The 23,466-nt window shown below is 33.7% G+C and overlaps 1 protein-coding gene across 2 annotated transcripts; it reads right to left on the bottom strand.

The window, feature by feature from the left end:
* Positions 1 to 8,375: 8,375 nt before the first annotated feature.
* Positions 8,376 to 23,133, bottom strand: LOC139514687 (cytospin-A-like). Of its 2 annotated transcripts, none has more exons than XM_071304192.1 (5): positions 23,115 to 23,133; positions 16,054 to 16,219; positions 10,454 to 10,642; positions 9,407 to 9,557; positions 8,376 to 8,840 (listed from the first exon to the last, which is right to left on the bottom strand). In XM_071304192.1, the coding sequence occupies exons 2-5, from the start codon at positions 16,210 to 16,212 to the stop codon at positions 8,521 to 8,523; spliced, it is 819 nt and encodes a 272-aa protein (XP_071160293.1). In that variant the 5' UTR covers positions 16,213 to 16,219; positions 23,115 to 23,133; the 3' UTR covers positions 8,376 to 8,520. The 2 variants fall into 2 exon arrangements, with proteins under 2 accessions (XP_071160293.1, XP_071160292.1); XM_071304191.1 differs by having other exon boundaries at positions 23,025 to 23,118.
* Between the last annotated feature and the right edge of the window lie 333 nt (positions 23,134 to 23,466).

The following is a 23,466-nucleotide window of genomic DNA, read 5'->3' as shown; positions in this document are numbered from 1 at the left end:
AAATCAGGAACTAGAATGTGTCCATATTACACGGATGCCCCACTCGCACTATCATTTTCTGTGTTAAGTGGACCATAAAATTGGGATAAAAACTCTAATTTGGCATTTTAATTTAAAAGATCATATCACAGGGAACACTTCAACTTCATCAAAAACTACCTTGACCAAAATCTTTAACCTGAAATTTGCACTATCATTTTCTATGTTCAGTGAACCGTGAATTTGGGGTCAAAACACTAATTTGCATTAAAATTAGAAAGATCATATCATAGGGCATATGTGTACTGAGTTTCAAGTTGATTGGACTTCAACTTCATCAACAACTACTGTGACCAAAAACTGTAACCTGAAGCAGGACGAACAAACGGACGCACAGACCAGAAAACATAATGCCCTCTACTTTCGTAGGTGGGGCATACAGTCTTCCCAAATCTTTAAATAATAAAGTATAAATATTATTTAAATATACTTGAAATGTTTGAAAATTGGTGTCTATATTTCCTCAGGAACACTGACCTCACTTTTATTACAGGGCCATGAATACATTGAGGCAAATGCCTCATGTAGGAAATTTCAAAACCAAATGCTCGTCTCTATATCAAATTGTGTTTATGGCGAGTGTCTTGCAAGAAGCAATTTCTGTTCTCCCTCAGACGTAGCCCCTGATTTTTCGGAATCAACGTTTCTTATTTATTTGTCTATTGTTCATTAATTTCCCTTCTGTATTCTGTTAGTGTTGAATTCCTTTTGTAATTTAGTAATTTTGTTATTAACTTGATCATGATGAGTTTAAAAAAAACCAACCAGAAGCCACAGACTTAACTATGTGAATTACATTTTTGCTTTATCATGTCTTTTGATGTTGTCCCTAGAAACGTAAGTCTTACACTGAATCTATACATTTTGCTTTGATATGATTATTAAAACAGAACTTCAAGCTCATTTTCAGATTAAGAAAGGGTCTGGAAAACACCCAGAAAGCATGATTTTGCATCATTTGTTCTATAGCTTCTTGTGCCTTCAATAGGTCCAAAACCCATCATAAAAAGTTGTGCCTCGCTCCGCTCGGCCAAACATGATTCCCAATACTTTAAAATAAAGACTAGATACAACCAAACTTTAATACATTGTATGTATGCAGTTGGGAATATAGAAGATTCATTTCTGCAGAGGATGATGATTAATTCTGATTAAATGGTATTGTATATATTGACTTGACTATACATGTATTATAAAAAAAAAAAAAAAAATTAAAAATTGTATGTTTGCGAATATTATAATTATAGTTGTGAAAATAAATAATCAGTCCCTTGCTTTAATGAAATTGAAAAATCTTGCTTCAATAGTGCAGAAAATAGATAACCTGTCCTCTTAGCTTACAAAAATAAATAACCGATCCAAAACAAATCCTCCGTTCACTGTAGAACGTTGTCCTTCAGCGTGTGCACTCTTGTTTAAAGCTTACTATATCCCGAAAAACAGCCCTTATCCTACAAAAGGGAGCAATATTAGAAGGGCAGGCCAAGTAAAGAAAAAACTGAGACAAAGGCCGAGATGAAGCTATGGATTAAAAGGTACCGCATATAAAAACGCCTATATTAAACAGGAATCACTACATATGAAGTTCAAAATTAAGCAGGATGCAACGCACATGAAAGTTGAAATTTTGCAAGAGGCTATACAACGAAAGGTTTAAATGGAACAAGGGGCTCTACTTACAGAGGGATATCCGAATTAAAAGCAGCATCGATGTTTCTCGATACACAAAAGGCGGAGCTGCTGCTACAGAGGCTGAATAAGTTCAAAATTAAGCAGGATGCAACGCACATGAAAGTTGAAATTTTGCAAGAGGCTATACAACGAAAGGTTTAAATGGAACAAGAGGCTCTACTTACAGAGGGATATCCGAATTAAAAGCAGCGTCGATGTTGTTTCTCGATACACAAAGGGCGGAGCTGCTGCTACAGAGGCTGACTACTGTAACTTAGAGTATGGTGATAATCAATGAGTGAGCCATATCCCGAAGGCAACTTGAGACCCGATCCCCAACGTGTACAAGACTTTTGTTGACGAGCACATAAACGCTTACTAACTTCCGAAAAACTCTTCTATATGAACTCACGGTCCAATATTCTCTCAGAACTAGTATCACAAATAAAATACAAAGATGGGAATTTTGCTAGCTTTTTGTAATTTCTACATTTATCAGAAAAGTATAAAAGATTTAGCCTAAGGATTCGATTTGGGTCCCGAAGATACAAAAGATGCTACACCAAGGTTAACACCTCTACTCTAAAACCAACCCCCATTGGACGACAGTTCAACTGTAAAATAAAGACGACAATTTAGCTGTATCATAGAGACAACAGTCAAAAACAAGAGCATTTCAAGACAAATCACCCCGTTGGCCGAATTCCGAGCGATCCGCACAAGATCAACTAAATGTCGCAGATAACAGTTAAAACAATATTATATTTAGTTCACGCGTTGTAATTGGTAAGGCAACCGCACACAGTCGGGATTGCAATGCACACATCACCTCTCGTTATTAGTGTTGCGGTAAACAACAAACCACTGACTGCTTTACAATTTGCTAAGGTACACCCACACGCATCTTATCAAGTTCATGTTCGATTCAAACTACCTACGGCAGTTAGCAGAGATTGTCGAACATGCACAGAGATCTTAAAGGATTCTTATAGTGGGAAATCATTTGTTTTAAAATATATTGCCCGTAAATGTGTATCACAAAGGAAATAGGAACACATTAAGCTACTAGTTCTAGATGTACACTATGATTAACGACCAGAGCAATCGGCCTCTTTCATCGCCTGAGATTTTTTGTATATTTGACATATAGAAAAAAAGCCGAATACTTGATTTCGTCATTGAATCCGTACATGGCGTCAAACAATTCACTTTACATTAATGAATGTAATCATATTTCCAGTTACCGTGAAGACACCTAAAGACACTACATATCAGCACTTAAACATACTCACAGAAAGCAAACCAACAAATGACGAACAATACAAGATTCTATTCCAAATTGGAAGAAAACAATGTCGTAGAACACTTAGCTACATCTTACAGTCTTACAAGCGGCTCACATTAATAAGCGAAGTAAACGCAACAACAATAAAACATATTGCATAGCATGCCAAAACGATTTCTTGCCTAAAACCATTAAGAACCTTTGCGAAAATTAACTCATTGGTAAAGATAACGATCGAAAATTAATTTTAACTGTGATGTTTGTAGGAACGCATGCCATGCTGTAACTTGCTTGTGCTAGACTCTGCACGGAGTCTGGTGGATTTAAGCATTTCTCTAAATGGACACCACTTCTGTGAGATATTGTCTTATTGGAACTTTTCTCCTATGCACTGAACGAAACATTCGTCTCGCGTTCACAATTATTATATCTATAATGAGTTTATTTACACTCTATAGAGTTTTCAGGATGACGACAATTTCATTTTGAAACTACTACGACCTGAAGTTTTCGGAGAAGAAATGAATTGTATCTGCATAAAGCAAACGATTCCGAAGTGAAGCCGTATTCCCAACCTTCTTTCTACTTTTGAATAAGCAAGGCCGGAGTTACTTAATCTTCAAAATTTTGGATCGTTAGAAAGGATTTCGTCTGTTTCAAAATGTGTGACATTCCGCTAAAACCTCAGAGGAGGACCTAGTACAACATTTCGTCTGATTAACCAGAGGACCATAAATCGCCTCGATGCTACATAACAAGAATCTCTGCTGTACCCAGTACGATCAGTGGCAGGTAGATTTATTTTTGAAAACCAAAATACTAATACTAAAGTAATTAAATACATATATCAGACGGGGAGTGGGCTTTTTTTTTTTAATTACATCTATCAATATATCTATATATCTATCTCTTTGTTCGATCATATTCCCGATCAATTCATATTTTCCTAAATTAAATCTAGACATCATTGTACGACCTTTCATTGTATTTACTGTTGCCTTTTAACCGTCTATCAAATTCAGCCCTTCTGTGTTGAAATGAAATATCATTGATATGGTCATATTAAAAAAAAAAGTTTACAAACATTTTTGATTGGTAAGGTAGATAACTCAAATAGACTCTTTTGGCGCTTAATATCCCGTCGGAAATGCCGTAAAACCAACCAAATTTCAGAAATACTGCATGATAACCGACAGTGTAAATCTCCTGAAGATATTTCCAATGCATTTGCTGACTTTTATGCAGGCGTGTATACTCCAACCGAAAACGCTAAATTTGATAGTGATTTCAAGGCCTACGTGACTGAATTTGCAGATCGCACACTCGAGTCATGTGCAAAATATAATGGCCTCCTCCCAGGAGGGGAAATAAACATAGTTGAAATCGAAACAGCGATCAGAAACCTCAAGCTACAAAAGGCACCAGGCTATGACAAGCTACAAAACGAACATGTTAGGTACAGTGGAAGTAAACTACAAACAGTTATTCTTCGTATTTTTAATGCAGTGATTCGTTTGGGTCGTATTCCCTTGTGTTGGAAGCATGGTTTATTAATCCCATTGTATAAAGATAATGGAAAGTGCAAACTAGCGCCCGAAAACTATCGTCCTATATCGCTATTGCCAATACTTTACAAGCTGTTCGAAACTGTATTAAAGAAGCGACTAGTAACCTCTTTGCAGAATGATTTATTCCCAAATTTACAACAACAAGGTTTTCTAAATGGACTAAGCTGTATAACTGCCTCCTTCAACTTCCAAGAAACTATTTATTACCTCTTAGAATTAGGCTGCAAATTGTTCGTTGCGTTTTTGGACAGTTCCCGTGCATTTGATACAGTGTGGCATAGTGGCCTAATATACAAACTATTCCGTCTTGGTATAAATAGTAAAGCACTACAAGTTATTTCCGATTGTTATAGCGATATAACCAGTGCCGTTTACGTCAATGAACACGTATCAGTTCCCTTCAAAGTCCAACAAGGCGTCAGACAAGGTGGTGTACTATCGACCTTTCTTTACCTGGTGTACATTAATGATCTGTTAAATGAATTAGAATTAGTTGGAACTGCAAATATTTCAAATATTCATACAAGTAATCCATCATTTGCTGACGACGTAGTGTGCATCGGTACCTCACCTCAAAGACTCCAGATTTTGTTAAATTGTGCTTACGATTACTCACTTAGATGGAGATTTGAGTTTAATCCGCTAAAATCTGTCATTTTATGCTACAAAAATGAATTAGAACACGTATTTAATCTTGGAGATAATGATGTTAACATTTTAACCGAGACAAGGCACCTTGGAATATTAAGAACGGTTGATTTATCGCCAAGCTCAGATATTCAGCTTTCATGTAGGAAGGGCCGAAATGCGTATTTTGCTATAGCCGGTACTGGAACTTGTTTGCTAAATCCCTTAACTGTGTGTAGCCTTTACAATAAAATCGTAATACCTACGGTACTGTACGGATGTGAGCTTTGGAATGGGTTAAAAATGAAAGACATAACGTCTCTTGAAACTTTCCAACATTTCATTGTGAAGCATATTCAAGGCCTTCCTAGACGAACACGGTCAGATATGTGCGAATCGATGATCAACCTCGAGAGACTACCAGTACTAGTTGAAAAACGGAAACTGATGTTCCTATGTAAACTATGTGAAATGAAGGCGGAATCTCTTACAAAACAAATTTTCATCTACAGACTATACCAGTTTTTCGGAGATACATGTAGAAAACAATATGGATTCATCCCAGATGTGATTAACATTTTATCAAAGTTTTCCCTTTTGAAATATTTGACAAACTATATGTTTACAGGCACATTCCCGACCAAGTTTCAGTGGAAAAACATTGTCAGTAGTGCTGTTAACCCAATTGAAAGACTTCAAAAGGAAGAGCGAATGCGCAGGGACAACGATTTCGTCAAATTCGTAAGATTATCTGAAAACAATAACTATGATTTCCTGTGGCAATATGCAAAAATTAGTGGCAGACTTTTAACCGCAAAACATATAGCTAAACTCTGGACTACTCCTCCTACTAGCGGAAATTGCAAACTGTGTGGACACTTTGTTCTAGATATACTGAACCACCAAATATGCATGTGCACAGAACTTCAATCACAGAGACTTTCACTTTATAACAGATTAACTGAATTAACTAGTTTCAATTTCATGTACACAACGGTTTCAAAATCGGATGAGAGCTTCTCAGATCTTTTGCTTGGCAACCATGAAGATCTCTGTGACATTTTAATACCAGAACATCGTTTGGAAGTCCTTAACGAGGGATTTTCCTTCCTAAAATACTGTAGACTGTAAATACTTTTCCATTCAAAATATTAAGTTATTGACATTTCTAATTATGTGATTTCAAAACTTTTCTAATTGTACATAATATTTGTATTTTGTCTTATGTCAATCTCCTATAGGAGGAAATAAAGTATGATGATGATGATGATGAATTAGTCCGTAAAGTATTTTGAATGCATGAATGCAATCTCTACCCAAAAACGACGATTAATGATTATATACTTTTCTTGAAGACTGACAGATGCATTTAATACGCCAGCATATTATAAATAAAAACGTGTGTGCATTTACATTAAATATTGAAGAATAACAACAGTTCAGGCGATACTCCATGTCATGAACAATACACTGACAGTGGTTTGTAATCTACCCATTGTTCTTTCCTAATGTGTTAAAGTTGTATCACAGTTCTTTACCTCCAATTACCATAACGTTAAATAAATAATTCACTCTCAATTGTTTCACAGTAATTTAAGTTATATTAATTTTGGCTGTTTACATGTTATACTTAATAACTTACTAACACTTTGAAATTATTACATGTAATTTTATGATAAGATAGCATGTCAACAACTTGTAGACTGGGGGTGTTATACTAATATAGTATAAAGGTCCCAGTATTGCCAAATAAAAAAAGTTTACCCTGTATCACTTCGTAACAAACTTTTACAATCAAAGATATCTAAAGAAATTATTTACCAAGAATAAAATCACTTTTCAAACAATAATGCGTAGTCACTTCCTCAAAGTATCATATTTATATACAAAAGCGTTTATCAGATATATCGTTCGTTTTTTAACTAGGCACTGGCTACGGTTACATGGAAATGTAACAATAATAAAAATATTATTGTTACATTGGGGACTAAATGCCGGAATGCATGGTTGGATAAGGAACCGATTAATTACGAATGTAACAATAATTATTGAGGCTACGGTTACATTGCGTTATTGTTACATGTACTAAATAATAAAAGTTGAAGACATTATCTTATAATTACAATACATACAAGTATAACATACAATTTTTTTTATCTTTTTATAGTACGTCCTCCATGGATTCTAAAATCGGACTCGGACATCTCTTAAACTGAGTTTTACTATGCGTAGCGTTGTGCGTTTGTTTTTTCTACATTGGCTAGAGGTATAGGGGGAGGGTTGTTAGTCTTGTATGATTTTTTAATGTTAGTTTTTTTTGTATAATTCGGAGTTTAGTATGACGTCAATTATCACTGAACTTGTTTACATATTTGTTTTGGGGCCAGCTGAAGGACGCCTCCGACGGGTGCGGGAGTTTCTCGTACATTGAAGACCCATTGGTGACCTTCGGCTGTTGTCTGCTCTATGTTCGGGTTGTTGTCGCTTTGACACATTCCCCATTTCCATTTTCAATTTTATACATGTATACAGAAGTTCACAGTGTTAGTTCACAGTTGGCAAACTTTGCTTTTGATGTATCAATTTTTGGTAAGTGCGTTTGTATAGCTGTATGAAATTTGTGTCTTGATATTGTTTCGTTTCAAACGCATCCCATGCAAGTATTAAATTTTTTACCCAAACAAAATTGGTAATAGGAATCTCTTCATCTTTTGTTCAAGTATTATGACAGTAATACGAGTAGGTGTGCAGTTAAATACTTAAAACTTGAACAGTTTTCTCAGCCCGAGTTTTCAACAATAAACCATTAACTATATTTTTCGCCTTTGGCACTACTAATTTGAAGTAGTATCTTTAAGAACATCAAATCCATTAATACCTAAAACTATTTAAACACCATTTGTTGAATACTAATATTTATTATTTATTATTATAACAAGTATTATTTAGTAGACATGAATGAATTAAGCAACAAAACTATATAGAAGATTTAAGTTTAATAAATCTAGCGTACATTGCTATTTTTCATGTAACAATAACGCAATGTAACCGTAGCCTCAATAATTATTGTTACATTCGTAATTAAGCGGTTCCTTACCCAACTTTGCATTCCGGCAATTAGTCTCCAATGTAACAATAATATTTTTATTATTGTTACATTTCCATGTAACCGTAGCCAGACTATACTGTCACCTTTCTATTATGGTCGATTTTAGTGAATATTCTTTCTCCATATTATATAAATCAAAGTAGAAAAAAGTCCAGTGCATTTAAAAATGTTCCATCATCATTTGTCAGTTTGCTTGTATTTCCATAACCAACTTATAACAATCAAACAAAATGTATACTCCCGTCAACTTTCTTCCTATTTTTAGGATTAGAATTTACATCCTTTGATTTCGTTTTAAGTTTAAGAGCATTCAGATTGACGTCCGTTACTGTTAATATGTCCGAGCCGCCGTCTTGACTGTTATTTTCTGTTTTGTAATCTTCCATGTCCCTGATAATGGCTTTTAGGTGGTGTCTTTCTTCGTGTAACACTTCTATTTCTGAGCGCAATTCTGCATTTTCTCTCCTTACTGCAGAATCACTTCGTAACCTCCTCAAAGACTGAATTTCTGTGACCAGATCATCTTTATCTTCGTTAAGTTCTAATAAATATAAATTGATACAAATATACTTTATTGGAGAGAAAAAGATAACTTAAACTTGAATAAAAAATTACAAGGAAATATCTGATAGTTGCTTTCATGCGAAAGGAATAATAGAAATAGACACATTTTCATATCAATAAATGGTTTTGGTATATATATTTTTTAATCATTTGTCATCAACGAGTAAAAAACAAACAGGAAAATCAATACACGGGTTGATCTAGATACGGTAAGGGGTTTGCGCATCGTCGAAGGACGTATGAACATCTTTTATAGTTGTTTAAATCTTAGTCCTTTTGACTATGGTGGATATTGTCTCTTTGACAATCGTACAACATCCATGTCTATTCTAGTTCTTTTCGATATTCTTTTGAGACAAGCGAATAATCGGTGTATGGATTTATGTATCATTTCTGTTGTTTATTTACTGTGTTTAAATTTGAACTATGTGTTATATACTATTTGTGTATGGTTTTTGAAAAAAAATTATATACGATTAGAAGCACTGATTTCATTCTTAAATAAATCATTATTTATTGAAGTTCATTGTTGGTTCTATTTACTTTTTATTCGTTTGTTTGCATCCACCAACTCGTCTTCAACTTCTGCTTTGGCTATTTCCAATTCTTCTAGAGCTTCTTGTGCATCACAGTTGTCATTCTCTGATTGGATCAAACGTAGTGCTAAATCATCCACTGTCGTGTTCAAAGATGTCTAAAAGTCAAAGAAGTATGTCATTAAAAATGAAAAGAGTATAAATTTCATGCATTCGAAGCGCTTTTTTGGATTTACCTTCATCATAAATTATGTCATTTCTGTTTAAAATATCGTCTTTCCATATTTAAAACAACATAAAAGGCATGTTTATATATAAAAGAAGATTGCCAATGAAACAACCCTACACAATAAAAAGATACCAAATGACACAGAAACTATCAGCTACATGTCTCCGTATAGCCTCCAACAATGAGCAAAGCCCAAACAGCATAGTCAGCAATAAAAGGTCCTGGAATCACAAAAGTATTCCAATGCAAACGAGAAAACTAACAGCCAAATTAATGTACAAAATAATGAACGAAAAACAAATATGTAACACAGCAACAAACGACAAGCACTGAATTACAGGCTCCTGACTCCAAACTATTTGCAGCATATTAAGTATATTTAGGGTAGATTAGGGTCTTAATTAAAATCGATAGAATTTTCTAATAATTTGCTAAAATGTAGTTTATATAATAAAAGGTATGGATCAGGTTGTGGAAAATCGTCAGAAAATGTTTTTTTTTATGACTGTTAAACTCATTTTTGTGTGATAACAAAAACTAACCGATATATTTTTGCTGTTTCATTGCAGATTTTAACAACGCAATAAATTTCCAATGAAATCAAGTATTCTTATTTCATGTAGTACACCTTTGTGATATAAACAGTACACTTGTCGACCGATTGAAAATTCGTTCAATCACCAATATTAGAGTGATATAAAGGAAAGAACTTATGGATATTATTGGTGTGACAGTTTTCACACCAGGATGTTACCGAGACACCAATTATACAATTTAACCTAAATAAGCATGTGCAGTAGTCATATTCCTATAAGGATTCCTCACCATGTCCTGTTTGAGGTGCATTTTATAGTCATCTAACTCTCCCATTCTCATGTCGACACTCATCTTTCGGCGATTGACTCTCCATTTTTCACGTTTAAGGCAAGCAATTAATGATCTTGCCGAATCTAATCCATCTTTCAGACGTCTGAAAATATTTGGCCTTTTTGAATCATTATCATCTTCGTCATCCTGAAATCAATTTTTTTTTTATAGATTACAACATGAAGCTACAGACTTCTTTTCTACACATGCACATTTCATTTTCCCTATTGGAGACATTGGATTTCTTTTATGCTTATGCAATTGAATTTGTATCTTCGTGTTGTATTTTTCAAACACGTGCGCTTTACTTTTTGTGTCTCTTAATGTGTCTGTATAATACTTGCCTTATATGTTTATTGCTTCTTTTTGTTATTAACCTGCATTAACATAATTGTACACAAGTTTCAGATTTCGAAAAATCTATGGACTACTTCGCTCTATCCTAATGTAAGGTAATATGTGTGCATGTGGTTGTTAAATAGTATTGGAAATGTGATAATTATCGACTCCTAGTCGAGATTAAGAATTGAACGATGGACAGTTATAGTCCATCAGCTGGTAAGGCAAAATTTCAGTTCTGTGTTACACCCCAGGGTACCGCAATTTTTTGGTATAAGTCTAAAGAGTAATGTCTGAAGAATATTTTAAGAGGTGTTAGACTTTTGAAAAAGTGTCCAAAAGGGGTTAAAAGGGGTCTAATTTAAGAGTATATCAAAAATTGTGTTTCACACATATATACAGAAAAAAGAAAAAATAACCAAGTATTCGGTACAATTACCCCTATTAAATTGAACAAGTCATATCTTATTAATACGGAGGCTAATTTTTATTTAATTTTTAAATCGTTTAGGACCAAGAAAAAAAGGGGGAGGGTTATAACCAAAATTCATGATGTTGAATGAACCAAAGCATACATACTAGTTTTCTTGATAAAAAAAGGTATATTTTTTACATTAAAACATAGAACATCAAGTAACTAAAGACAGTTGAACAAAATTCAAAGGTCAGAAAGGGAAAAACATGGAATCATGGCGGTTGGTCTAGCCAATTGATGCTGATCAAATCGTTCTTAACAATCCAATCATGATTGTTTGGCGATGGAACAGTGTTGTGTTATAGAGCAGATTTCCAAATCTTTGCCTGAAAGTTGAATCGTTTGATGTGCTTTAACATTGCATCTTTTGTTGGGGCAGTAGATGACAATGAATGTTTTTTGCATTGCAAAAAAAAATCTGAATTTCATTGATGCTATTATAATCGTATTCATATATAGCACACAAAAACCTCTCGAGTGTTTTTGACAGTCCTTCGCCTACCTCTTTTAAAATTTTCACCAAGACGGGATAGACCTTCTGAAAACTCCACAGAACGATTCAAAACGCCAAATGCTTTGCTTTTCCCCTTACCAGACAAAGCACTAACTGAATCACAACCACTAAAGGCGTGAAATCCTGTCAGTGTTCTACAAAAATTCTCCACAAATTTTGCGCACATTGATTGCACATTTAATAATCTGCATTTGGAAGACGTACCTATCAGAAGAATAATATTTGAACTGATGCGATTCTGAAAATAGCAGGCCAATACTTCCACATCAGATTGATTTTATTACAATGGAATCGTAACCTTTGTCAGCTGCGTGTTTTGCATGAAGAAACATTTTTTTGTCGGCTTCTTCCTGTTTGCTTAGAAGCTCAGTGCATTTTACACTTGTCACTATTTCATTTTCAACAGTGATACAAATAAATCAATTCCTTCAAGTGTAAATCTATAGGATTGTTTAATCCGTTCCGACACAAAGAATTTAACAAGAGCAACTTTGTTTCTACCAACTGACAACAATTTCCTCCATTGCCGAGGACACGATTGTGATGGTCTCGAAATTATTGTTATGATTTGCCCTCCCAAGGACCTGCGATCCCGTTCTATTTTTTTATGGATATTGTGGGATACTGATCAGTGACAAAATCAATGCGGGGAGCTCTTTTTGAAACTGAAAGGATGGTTTTAAAAACAACATTTGCCAAATCAGAAAAAGTATTTGGTATCCTTGTGATGGATTGAATGACTGCCATGCAATCAAATATCCACATGCTTTCCTCAGGAATAGCTTCCATTTGCCGATTGACTTTTGAACAAGCCGTTCACTGATAAATTGTCTGATGCCAACATTTCCTTTTTCTAGGCGTCGCACATTAATTCAGAGGAAGAAACGGTGCCCGAGGACAAGCCTGATAGCTGCTCAGATGTCTCAAATGGGTTTGTCCACCTTTGCAGTGTTTGAACCAATTTCAAAACGTCAGTTTCATCTCATTTCATTCGAGTTTTGTCAAGTTCTGTTTGTGTCGATGTTTCAGGATTAACTATTCATGCCAAATCTCGACATTTTGATGATATTGAAGCTCTGTCATGTGCATTTAGCAACCAACGTTTAACAGAACCTTTATTCAAACTGAAACCAACAATGCCATCTCTTATTTTGGTATCTCTGTTCAACGTTTGCTCGATTGTTTGGTCAACTGGAGATCTAGAAAATCCATGAGAGCACAAAAACCACCAGATGAAAGATATACATGGGCATCAGGATATGTATTTTGCAGATTTTGCATGTGAAGCAAATATACTGACATGTATCGGGAATAGTTTTGACGGTCATATGCGAAAAACCATGGTAACATTTTTTCAAAACATGCCAAATGAAGTTCCCACTTACCTTCCCTTGTTGCTCTTATACATACCAATAAAAGTTCGACCATTTCTATGTAAGAATTCCAGAACTTTTTCATTAGTCCCTCACTTAGATTGCAATATACACTAAATGCCTCAAATAGTTTACCAACAGAAGGTGAAATTAGCAAGGTTTTTAAGTTGTTTTCTGTTAATTTTGTCTGATTTGAACTAAGATTGACAAAGCAGATGCTGAAAATTAGGATCGAGAAATTCATTCTCATCATTTGAATTAAGACAAGAACCAAATGCTTCCCAACGTAATCGTTCAAAAGCTTCAGATACAATTTTGAGCAATCGCAGCGCTCGATTATAATGTTTACCTTCAAATACACCAGTCAAAGAACCTGACCCAATAACTCCAGACTAAAACAGGAGATCGCCCAGCCCTGCATCGCCAAACCGTTTCCCAATGACTGCTATAAAAGCACATGTAGTGTGACAATATGTACACAATTTATAAAACAATAGTGAAGCAATATATCCAATTAAAAAGGAAAGAAAAATGATAAAAAGCACTATCAAATTAGGAACAATGTAAATATTACGAAAAGCAAATAAATAGTAACCAGATGGTATGTCAAATCGACATTATTGTGTGCCAAAGAAAGTAAAAAGTCTAAACAAATTCCCCAACTGACTATTTGACCTACGTTCAAAGCAATGTTTGTCGATTGAAAGACTTAACAATCTTAACTCAATCACCACATAGCTAAAACACAAAATGTAAACAAGCACACCTTTATTGAGTTCGATAGAGTGCACCTTTTCAAAACGCAAAAAATTAACTTTAATTTGTATTTTTTTCATAAATATTTTGTTACACATTTACTTTATAAAATAATTTGTCTCAGAAAAACAACATAATCGACAACTAAATGTTTGATTTCAGTTGCAAATTGATAAGCTTAAAGTGCGTATGTGTGAATATATTGTCAACTGAATCGAAGACGGTAATTTGATGATTTCCGGTATTTCACGAGTATTTGCACGTACATATGTTTTATTGAATAATTCATATTTTAGACGATATATACATACTGCAAATAGTTTAAACATTGCATACTGGTCAATTTTAAAGTTTAATTCACAAAAACGGATAATTGTATTACGAATTTCTTTATGAAATGAGAAAATATGCCTTAATTTTAACCCCAAAAAATAGCATTGTTTGTAATGTAAATACACACTTTTTTTAAACAAAAAATCTTTAGTTTTACATTAAATATGATAGTTTTATATCTGTTTTAGTTGTTTTAACCTATACTTTATTTTTTTTCAATCGCTTTATATTAAAAGATTTAATCAAAAATTACTTAGTCGTGATAGTTAAATAAGGGGACCATTGTAAGGGACGTTTTTAAACCTCTTTTGGACACTTTTTTTTTGGTCTAACACCTTGTATTTTATCAATAAGATACTGAAGTTGAATTCTATCAAAAAAAATTGCGGTACCCTGGGGTGTAACACAAACTCCTTAACTAGAGCGCTTTTGAAAACTAGCTGATGGACTATTAGTGCGTGAATTTTTCTTGCTACCTGATTGGAAGATATTACGAGACGTGAATACTCAAAGTTTATTGATTGGTTAGGACAATCCAAACCTAGAAAATGTCCTTCAATCCCGTAGAGTATCGGATTTGTCCTCTCTATTTAAGCAATTAGATTTTGCCTGGTTATTAATCATGCTTATTCATGATAATGGTACACGGGTAACTTTTAATTATAAATAGTCGAATCTTCTGGAGTTTCGTAAACAACAACGTTAAACGATAAATACTACTACATAACGTGTGACCTCACCTGTGTGGTAAAATGTGTTGATTGATGCACGTGGATATTCTAGTAAATGAATTAATCTACAAAGCGAGAGCACTTTCCATTTTCATCAGCTAAGAGTCGACTAGCCCTTTTTGAAAGGCTAACGCTTGTTTTTAGATATAATTGATTGATAGAAAATGGATGTACTTTAATAATGTGCGTTATACACCCATGCTTTCAAAAATCTTAAATTACTTGTTGAAAATTAAAAAAAATATATAATTAGACACAACTCTTGAGGTGAACCTCTCTGGAGGTGTACCTATATATTTTCAGAAGTTATAAAATACGAATGCATTTTTGTAAATAGATATAGGAAGATGTGGTGTGAGTGCCAATGAGACAACTCTCCATACAAATAACAATTTAAAAAGTAAGCATGGTATAGGAACATTTTTTAGTAAAGCAAATCGTGCAAATTGCAGCCAGAGTAACAAAGCAAAAAAACACGTATTAATAATTGATATTTCAATATTGAATGTATCTTTGAAATAATATGCATAACGTGACAAAACGAACATGAATTAATGACAGTTGAACGGCAATCGTAACTACTCGGCCATTCTCGCTATGCAGTACAAACACTTCGTGAAACCAGAAAGGCCGAGTAGTTCCGATTGAGTTGAACGGAACTGAAATACACATAGCTTTCCCGGCATTTGCTGTCTTATCCTGGACGAGAAAAGTCGGTAATTCTTTATCTCATTTAAGCCAATAGCTGTTGCTATATCTCAGCTGCATTATAATGCAACCAATCAGAATCTTTCATGTGACAAGTAATTAATTCGGGATGGCGTATATGTCGACTGAAACTATAGCTCCGCATCGTGATGCAAAGCAAACACTGGCCGGCATGGGATAATATAACTGACAAAAGTTTAAATAGATTGACCAATATAATAGATGATTCTGTGGAAAAGTTTCATTTGGTTTGCAATAAAACTATAGTTTACATTGACCTACCTTTTGAATCGTATCTTCAATTTCTGCTATAGTTTACATTGACCTACCTTTTGGAAAGTATCTTCAATTTCTGCTAAGATGTCAGCTAGTCCATCTAGTCTATCGACAAGGTCATCTGCTGTGTCCAGTAGGTTGTCACTACCCTTCCTACGGGGTTCCCCACCGTCACAAATACTGTCATTGCTTTGTACACGAGGAAGTGCCATTTAAACGCTGTAGCAGAGAGATGAAAAAACATTGCAGTCATGATTTAAAAACTTGATAAACAATAAAGTAATAGTGTATGATAGTATTTGATTGTTATATTTAATGATAATAATTTCATATAAGACATATGAAGTGGAGAAATGCATTAACGATTCAAACTAACACAGTTGGGATCAATTTTATTATAACCTCCCTTAAAATCTGACAGGAACTGCTAGGAGAACTGCTCTAGAAAAGTCTGTATATCAATGCTGCTGACACCTTGATAACACTTCTGACAGAAGCTGTCCTACCTGAGAATATTTGTGGACAGTACTGACCTTGAAAGTTTTATACAGCCCAACTCTGAACTAAAGTATTCCATTTAATTTCATTTTATCATTCATTGATTTCTTTATTTTGTATATTTTGTATATTTTTTATTATTTCTTTTTGTGATTAATTATTAATTACGGTGAATTGTTCAATTGTTATTGTTATAATTAAGTACAAAAAGCTTCAAATTATACACTTGCTCTTATTTGAGTAGAAAAAATACAGTTTATACTGCTTTTGAAATCTGAGATAATTTTACAACACGAACATTCCCTGTCTGTTAACTAGTTTTCTTTGAAATATTATATTAATGGTGTTGAACTGTCAAGGTTCAAAGTAGTAAATCAGTTTTTAGGTTTCTAAACTTGTTAATATCAGTGCTGACAAAATTTACATAATCACACTAACCACGAACGTACATGTATGACATTAGACGTTATTTTTATTTTACTAATCACGGCCCCTTGTCGGGCAAGATACATTAACATCATAATATGTAATGATTATTATAAAATATGCAAGTTTTAGTGAAAATACACAATACACAAAGAAATAAGGTAAAAATATGATCAATGTAGATATTATTACAGTATGAAGCATTATATATCTAGGCTATGACACACATTTTACATAAAAATGTATAATGTTAAATAAATTCGGGAATGAAAACACTCAACTCCGAGAAAATGATTTGATCAATGTGTATTCAAAATATTTTACATGTAAAACTATCCTTAATATTCTACTTGTAATGCGTTCTCGTCGACCTGTATTATTGTATTTTAAAAAGAGAATATTACTAGTCTTAATTTTTGTTTTATCCTAGACTGTAATTTGTTTTTACAATTTAATCCTCTTTATCTAAAATATGACTTAACAGATCATACAAGGGAACCTATATAACTGTCGCTGGTCTAAATCACGACAAGAGAACTGCTCTTATTTACGTACTAGCAATTTAATAAGAACTGTCCTACCATAGATCAGACTCTAACAGTTAGAAGAACTACTCTACAAATGGTCCTGACAGTACTACATTAAGATAGTTTTAGTAGTTCTTCTTTAGATCTAATAACAGTAAGAACAGTACAGAACTAGAACAGTTTAGAACAGTTCTAAAGATAATTAATGTCTGATCACAACTATAGAGCAGATGAGAATAAAAAATAACTGTAAGAGCGACAAAACTTGCCAGCTACAGTATTCGTGAATTTATGATACCGGCGTACTTCAATGTTCAAGCTCCATGATTTTGAAATGGTGACTAGGCAAAGTTGGGAGTTTGACATGCTAAAAGTCTATGCATTCACCATATATGAGGTCCATCATGGGGACTGTCATTTCTGAGTCCGATTGTTTCCCAATTGACGACGGATATATTCCAAGTGTGGTAGCAACAATCTCGTCCCCTTATCCCGAAAGTAACCTATCGAATTGGACATATCACCGGGATTGTACTTACATGAGAATCACGACGGATGCCACATGTGGAGCAGGATCGGCTTACCCTTCCAGGGCACCTGAGATCACTCAAGTTTTAATTTTTTTGTGGGGTTTGAGTTGCTCAATCTTTGGCTTACTATGTTGTATTGTGTTACTGTACTGTTAATTGTCTTTTTCTTTTTGAGCCATGGCGTTTTCACTTTATTTTCAACTTATGAGTTTGAATTTACCTTTGGTATCATTTGCCTCTCTTTTGTTACTATGTGGCAACGACCGGTTTGAAAATGCTTTATTCGCCAGGACAAATTAAAGGTTAATTCCCCCTTATGTCAGTTTGCTTGATTTAACAGTTGTTATGGTTTAAATGTCAAATTGTTTACGTAAGCACTGTCCTTGTTTTATATGGTATAAATGTCAACCAAGACAAGAAACATATCAAATATTGACGTATAGGTAACAGGTATGGTTTATTAATGAAGTTAATTAATAAAAACAAAGTACAATTACTTTAATTAGCATAATTGTATTATAATATTTACGTAAAATCTGCTTTAGATATGATAACAAGATTTAATGTTATTTCAGTCACGATGAGCCGAAGGCATGTGTTCGTTCTAAAAGTTTATGCTGCTTGAAGACATGATGCGAGCTTCACGAGTCTACTTGCCATCTGCCGTTTTGCGTTACCACGTTATATCTTGAGTACTGGTATGATTTCAAAATGTATACTTGACATGTATATTAACCAACACCACAGGGTGTGTCATGATGTATGTACAACTTTGTAGGTCAAAGGTCAAGGTTAAAAACTTAAGTTTAAGTTGAGAACCTATGGTTGTGTCCGCTCTATACCTTAAAAATCGTTATAATTTCAGAGTTCAAACTTGACATGTTCCCTTGTCACCATCTTATGGTGTTTATATATCTCAACTTGTACGATTCGCTCGTGTATGTAACAATGTATTAGATTTTAGCGAGAGAAATTTATGTATTACTGAAAAATTATTACACCAGGGTTTTCGATATCACAAACTGGTCAAAACATTTACTAAATTTTATCACCGGTATAAGGAAATAATTCGTAAATATAACTCAACATGCAGACATCTTATACGTTCAGGTATTTCACATCCAAAATTTTATGGAAATATTCTTTATAAAGCACAAAAATGTCAGTATTCTCCTCAGAAACTAACAAAACCTTTAAATAGACTTATTAAAAGGGGATATAGTTACGATACTGTGGTCAGGTCATTAAAGATTGCATATTTTGGCTTTAACATTGATTCACTGATAGGGTCTTTGCATCGGAACTAAACACATTTATTTCTAAAAAAAACAGTTGTTGGCATGACACGGGTTATGTTCTTCTCATATATTTTATGATAGTATGATACTAAACCCCTAACGGGAGGGATTGTACCTGATATTCATATGATGAAGACATAACCGTTCAATCAGTTTAATTGAGGTCTGGAGCTGGCATGTCAGTTAACTGCTAGTAGTCTGTTGTTATTTATGTATTATTGTCATTTTATTTATTTTCTTTTGTTACATCTTTTGACATCAGACTCGGACTTCTCTTGAACTGAATTTTAATGTGCGTATTGTTATTCTTTTACTTTTCTACATTGGCTAGAGGTATAGGGGGAGGGTTGAGATCTCATAAACATGTTTAACCCCGCCGCAATTTTGCGCCTGTCCCAAGTCAGGAGCCTCTGGCCTTTGTTAGTCTTGTATGATTTTAAATTTTAGTTTCTTGTGTATATTTCGGAGTTTAGTATGACGTCCATTATCACTGTACTATTATGCATATTTTAGGGGCCAGCTGAAGGACACCTACGGGTGCGGGAATTCTCGCTACATTGAAGACCCATTGGTTGCCTTCGGCTGTTGTTTGCTCTATGGTCGGGTGGTTGTCGCTTTGACATATTCACCATTTCCTTTCTCAATTTTATGTATATTAACTTACACCAAAGGGTGTGTCAGTCATAATGTATGTAAAAATTTGTAGGTCAAAGGTCAAGGTAAAAATCTTAGGTGTTAGTATAAAACCCCATATCCAATGGAAACGATGGTGACAGCTCTATATCTTGAGGACCATGATGATATCAAAGTTTATATTTGAAACATCAGAGGGTGTGTCATTTTGTATGTACAACTTTGTAAGTCAAAAATCAAGGTAAAATTAGTTGAAATTCCAATGTCTTATGGTAAATGATGTGTCTGTTATTTACAGCGGGGCCAACAGATTGTCTGTTTATACGTTATTTTTGTCAGTAAACACGTTACTTGTGTTAATCTAAACATATTCAGTGTATACGTTAAATTGTGCCAGTTTATATGTTATGTTTGTCTTTAGTATGTAGTAATTCGTACGTTTTTTATGTCAGATTATGCATAAACCTTTTGTCACTTTAAAAATTAGCACTTGTGTCAGTTTATACTGTACTTGTGTCAGTTTATAAGTTACTTATGTCAGTTTATAAGTTACTTATGTCAGTTTATACGTTACTTATGTCAGTTTATTCGTTACTTGTGTCAGTTTATACGTTACTTATGTCAGTTTATACGTTACTTATGTCAGTTTATACGTTAATAGTGTCAGTTTTTACGTTACTTATGTCAGTTTATACGTTCATTGTGTTAGTTTATGTTACTTGTGCCAGTAGATACCATGAGCAGAGGCGGATTTAGGGGGGGGGGGCCCTTTTAAGAAAAAAAATTGGTTGATTATATAAGGAATCACTGAAGCGTGACGGGAGCGGGCCTCCTCTTAGGCAGTCAGTTGCCCCCCACTTATGAAAATTTCTAGATCCGCCACTGATGAGGCAGGCTTCGGTTGGCTTTTAAACAAAATGTGAACTAGTGAAATTTGACGTCACACTTAACTCATGCATAACATATAAATGAACTAAAATTTAAAAGAATAAAAACCATACAAGACTAGCAAAGGCCAGAGGCTTCTGACTTGGGACAGTCTTCTGATCGATAAAGTTATTCTCAGGTGAAATGCTACTATAATAATGTGAATAAATGACACTTAAAAATCCCACACAACAACAATGATTTGCATGTTAGGGAAATTTTTGATGAAATAAAAGTTTTTTTTATTAAGAGAATGACTTATTATAAGGTGGTATGGGAGTCTAAAATAAAAATGATAGAATTTGTACATACTTTGCAAAAACGTAGTATCTATTGATACATGTTCAAAAATATAATAAAAATGATAGGTCACCGCGCATTTTCTCAAGCTACAGGTTGTAACATAATGACACATTTTGTATGGATTATACAGGAATAAACACCATTTGGTGATTAGACACTAAACAAAATGATAGAATTGTAAAATAAATTAGGAAAAGATAGCTTTCAGACAATGCTTTAGGAATATCAAAAGAAAAGATAAGGTCACCGTACTTTTTTTCCGGCTAGAATACAGAATAGGAAAATTCCATGTAGAATCCTTCAGAAAATGCACTGTTTTAGAGTTACCTCCCCTTAAAATGCCAATTCAAAAACATTTAAAAACAACCAAAAATAATCAACACTTGTAAAAATATTAATATTTATAAGTTGTATTCTTATAAATTGGTTCTTTTGAATGAAAATGCAAATTAAATATCTGCATTCCTGTATCAAATTTTGCTAACTTGACAGAAAATGTGGACCTTAGGTATTCCGTTTTTTACAATCCAAGATAGAGGAAGACACCCAATATTACCTTAAATATGACTTATCCTCGCAGGTTCGCTTACATTTGCTGTGACGAAGTCATTTGGATTAATAGTCACTCATTGTGTACGTGTGTTTCATGTTAACAAGATTTTGAAGAATGACACACTAACTTTTTATATATCAATTGCAAACTTGACCCTAGTCCTGCTAACTTACTATCAATTATTTGTGTAAAATTCATTTAATAACCATACTTTAGCATTGTTTAGAAATCAGTAAAAAACCACAAATTTATAAACACAATACTTCAATAGGGTTAGTCTATTTGCAGTTGTAGTCATCCCCCCCCCCCCCCCCCCCCCCCCACTTAATCTGTCGTATATCTGCCATCTGTGTATATATTAAATCAGTTAAATCATTGGGATACCAATCAAGTTTAAAAATAATATACTTCATATAGTTACAGAGATTCATATTTATAACAACTCGCGTGCTCGGATCAGAGGATATTTGTATCGGAGCCTATGCACAGATGGACAGACAAGATCACTATAATATGGTTCCGATTTTTTTCCAAGCATAAAAAAGGAAAACATTAGTATATTCTGTCAAAAGATCATAAACAATAACATTGATTTATTCATTATGTATAGCTCTGAATCTCTATATTAGGTTTCGGTTATATGCACTCAATTTCGTGAATGATCAAACAAAATTTTACTTCACATACTTACTTTGTTTCACTTTTATTCATCATTTAAAAAATCGGAAAATTTACTTTTTTTATGAACATGAAAGTTTTTAATGATCTTATCCATCACTAAAAAAATGATCAAAGCCCTTGGTAATTTATGGTGTTTTTAATACTTACATTTAATGTTAAACATTCTTTTAATTTTAAAAATAACCTATCTGAATGTTTCTATCACATATCTGATGATTCAACAAGGACACACGTGATAAAATACTCAATATTCGTTTCTCAAGGAACAAAATTGTACAACCTGTATCGAACTATGCGTTAAAATCCAGGCCTCACATTCAAGTTCTTATTTTTACAGTCATTCGTTATGTTATTATTTATTTAATTTTTTTATTGGGGGGGGGGGGGGGGGAGAGATTTTGAAAATTGAGAAATTGAAGAACTCATGTCTATGGACCTACCTGAATCGAATATACTTTGGCTACAAATCAATCTCTTTTGGTATAATTTGATATAAGTGGTTTACCTAGCATTTATATATGAATGTTGAGATGCCGATGAAAAATAGCATTTTCTACATTTAAATTACTACTAATCCAAATATTGTTAAATAAGGCGTTAATGGTAAAGTTTTACTTTATGAGAATCAAAAAAAACAAACAAACTTACCTGAAAATTTGTTGAGAAAGGAAGTAGTACATACAAATTTATCTTAAGTTACATGTCACAGACTTGACACAGCCGACAGTGAATACTTACCTATATAACTTAGCATGTATGTTACAAATGATTACTAGTCTATCAATCATACATCAAGTTGTATCAATAGCGGTCATAGAGTATATATCAACACTTTTAATAATTACTAAATGAAAAACAACTACACATTGACGCGAAAAAAATATCACCTGCCATTGGGCGTGTTCATTTGTAAAAAGGACATATGTACATAAACGCGCAAAAAATATCAAAAAGGCAATATATTTTAAAATACTTTCAATGATTTACCTTCACCAAGAACGCTTAAAGTCGTATATATACTAACATAAAATGATTAAATAACACATAGCTGAGAGGGTGATAGAGCAGATTGGTACCCCGAGAAAACATT

This window comes from Mytilus edulis, chromosome 3, assembly GCF_963676685.1.
Source record: "Mytilus edulis chromosome 3, xbMytEdul2.2, whole genome shotgun sequence".
Classification (NCBI taxonomy): Eukaryota; Metazoa; Mollusca; class Bivalvia; order Mytilida; family Mytilidae; genus Mytilus; species Mytilus edulis.
Note: the sequence above shows the minus strand (reverse complement) of the source record. Positions and strands in the feature narration are given on the sequence as shown.

What these genes read in the sequence shown, in the direction of transcription:
- LOC139514687 (XM_071304192.1), bottom strand. Translation starts at nt 16,212, where the DNA reads ATGGCACTTCCTCGTGTACAAAGCAATGACAGTATTTGTGACGGTGGG. An exon ending in TTGAAGATACTTTCCAAAAG is followed by an intron (nt 10,643 to 16,053) that starts GTAGGTCAATGT and finishes AATTGATTTCAG; the next exon opens with GATGACGAAGATGATAATGA. An exon ending in TGCAAACAAACGAATAAAAA is followed by an intron (nt 8,841 to 9,406) that starts GTAAATAGAACC and finishes TATATTTATTAG; the next exon opens with AACTTAACGAAGATAAAGAT.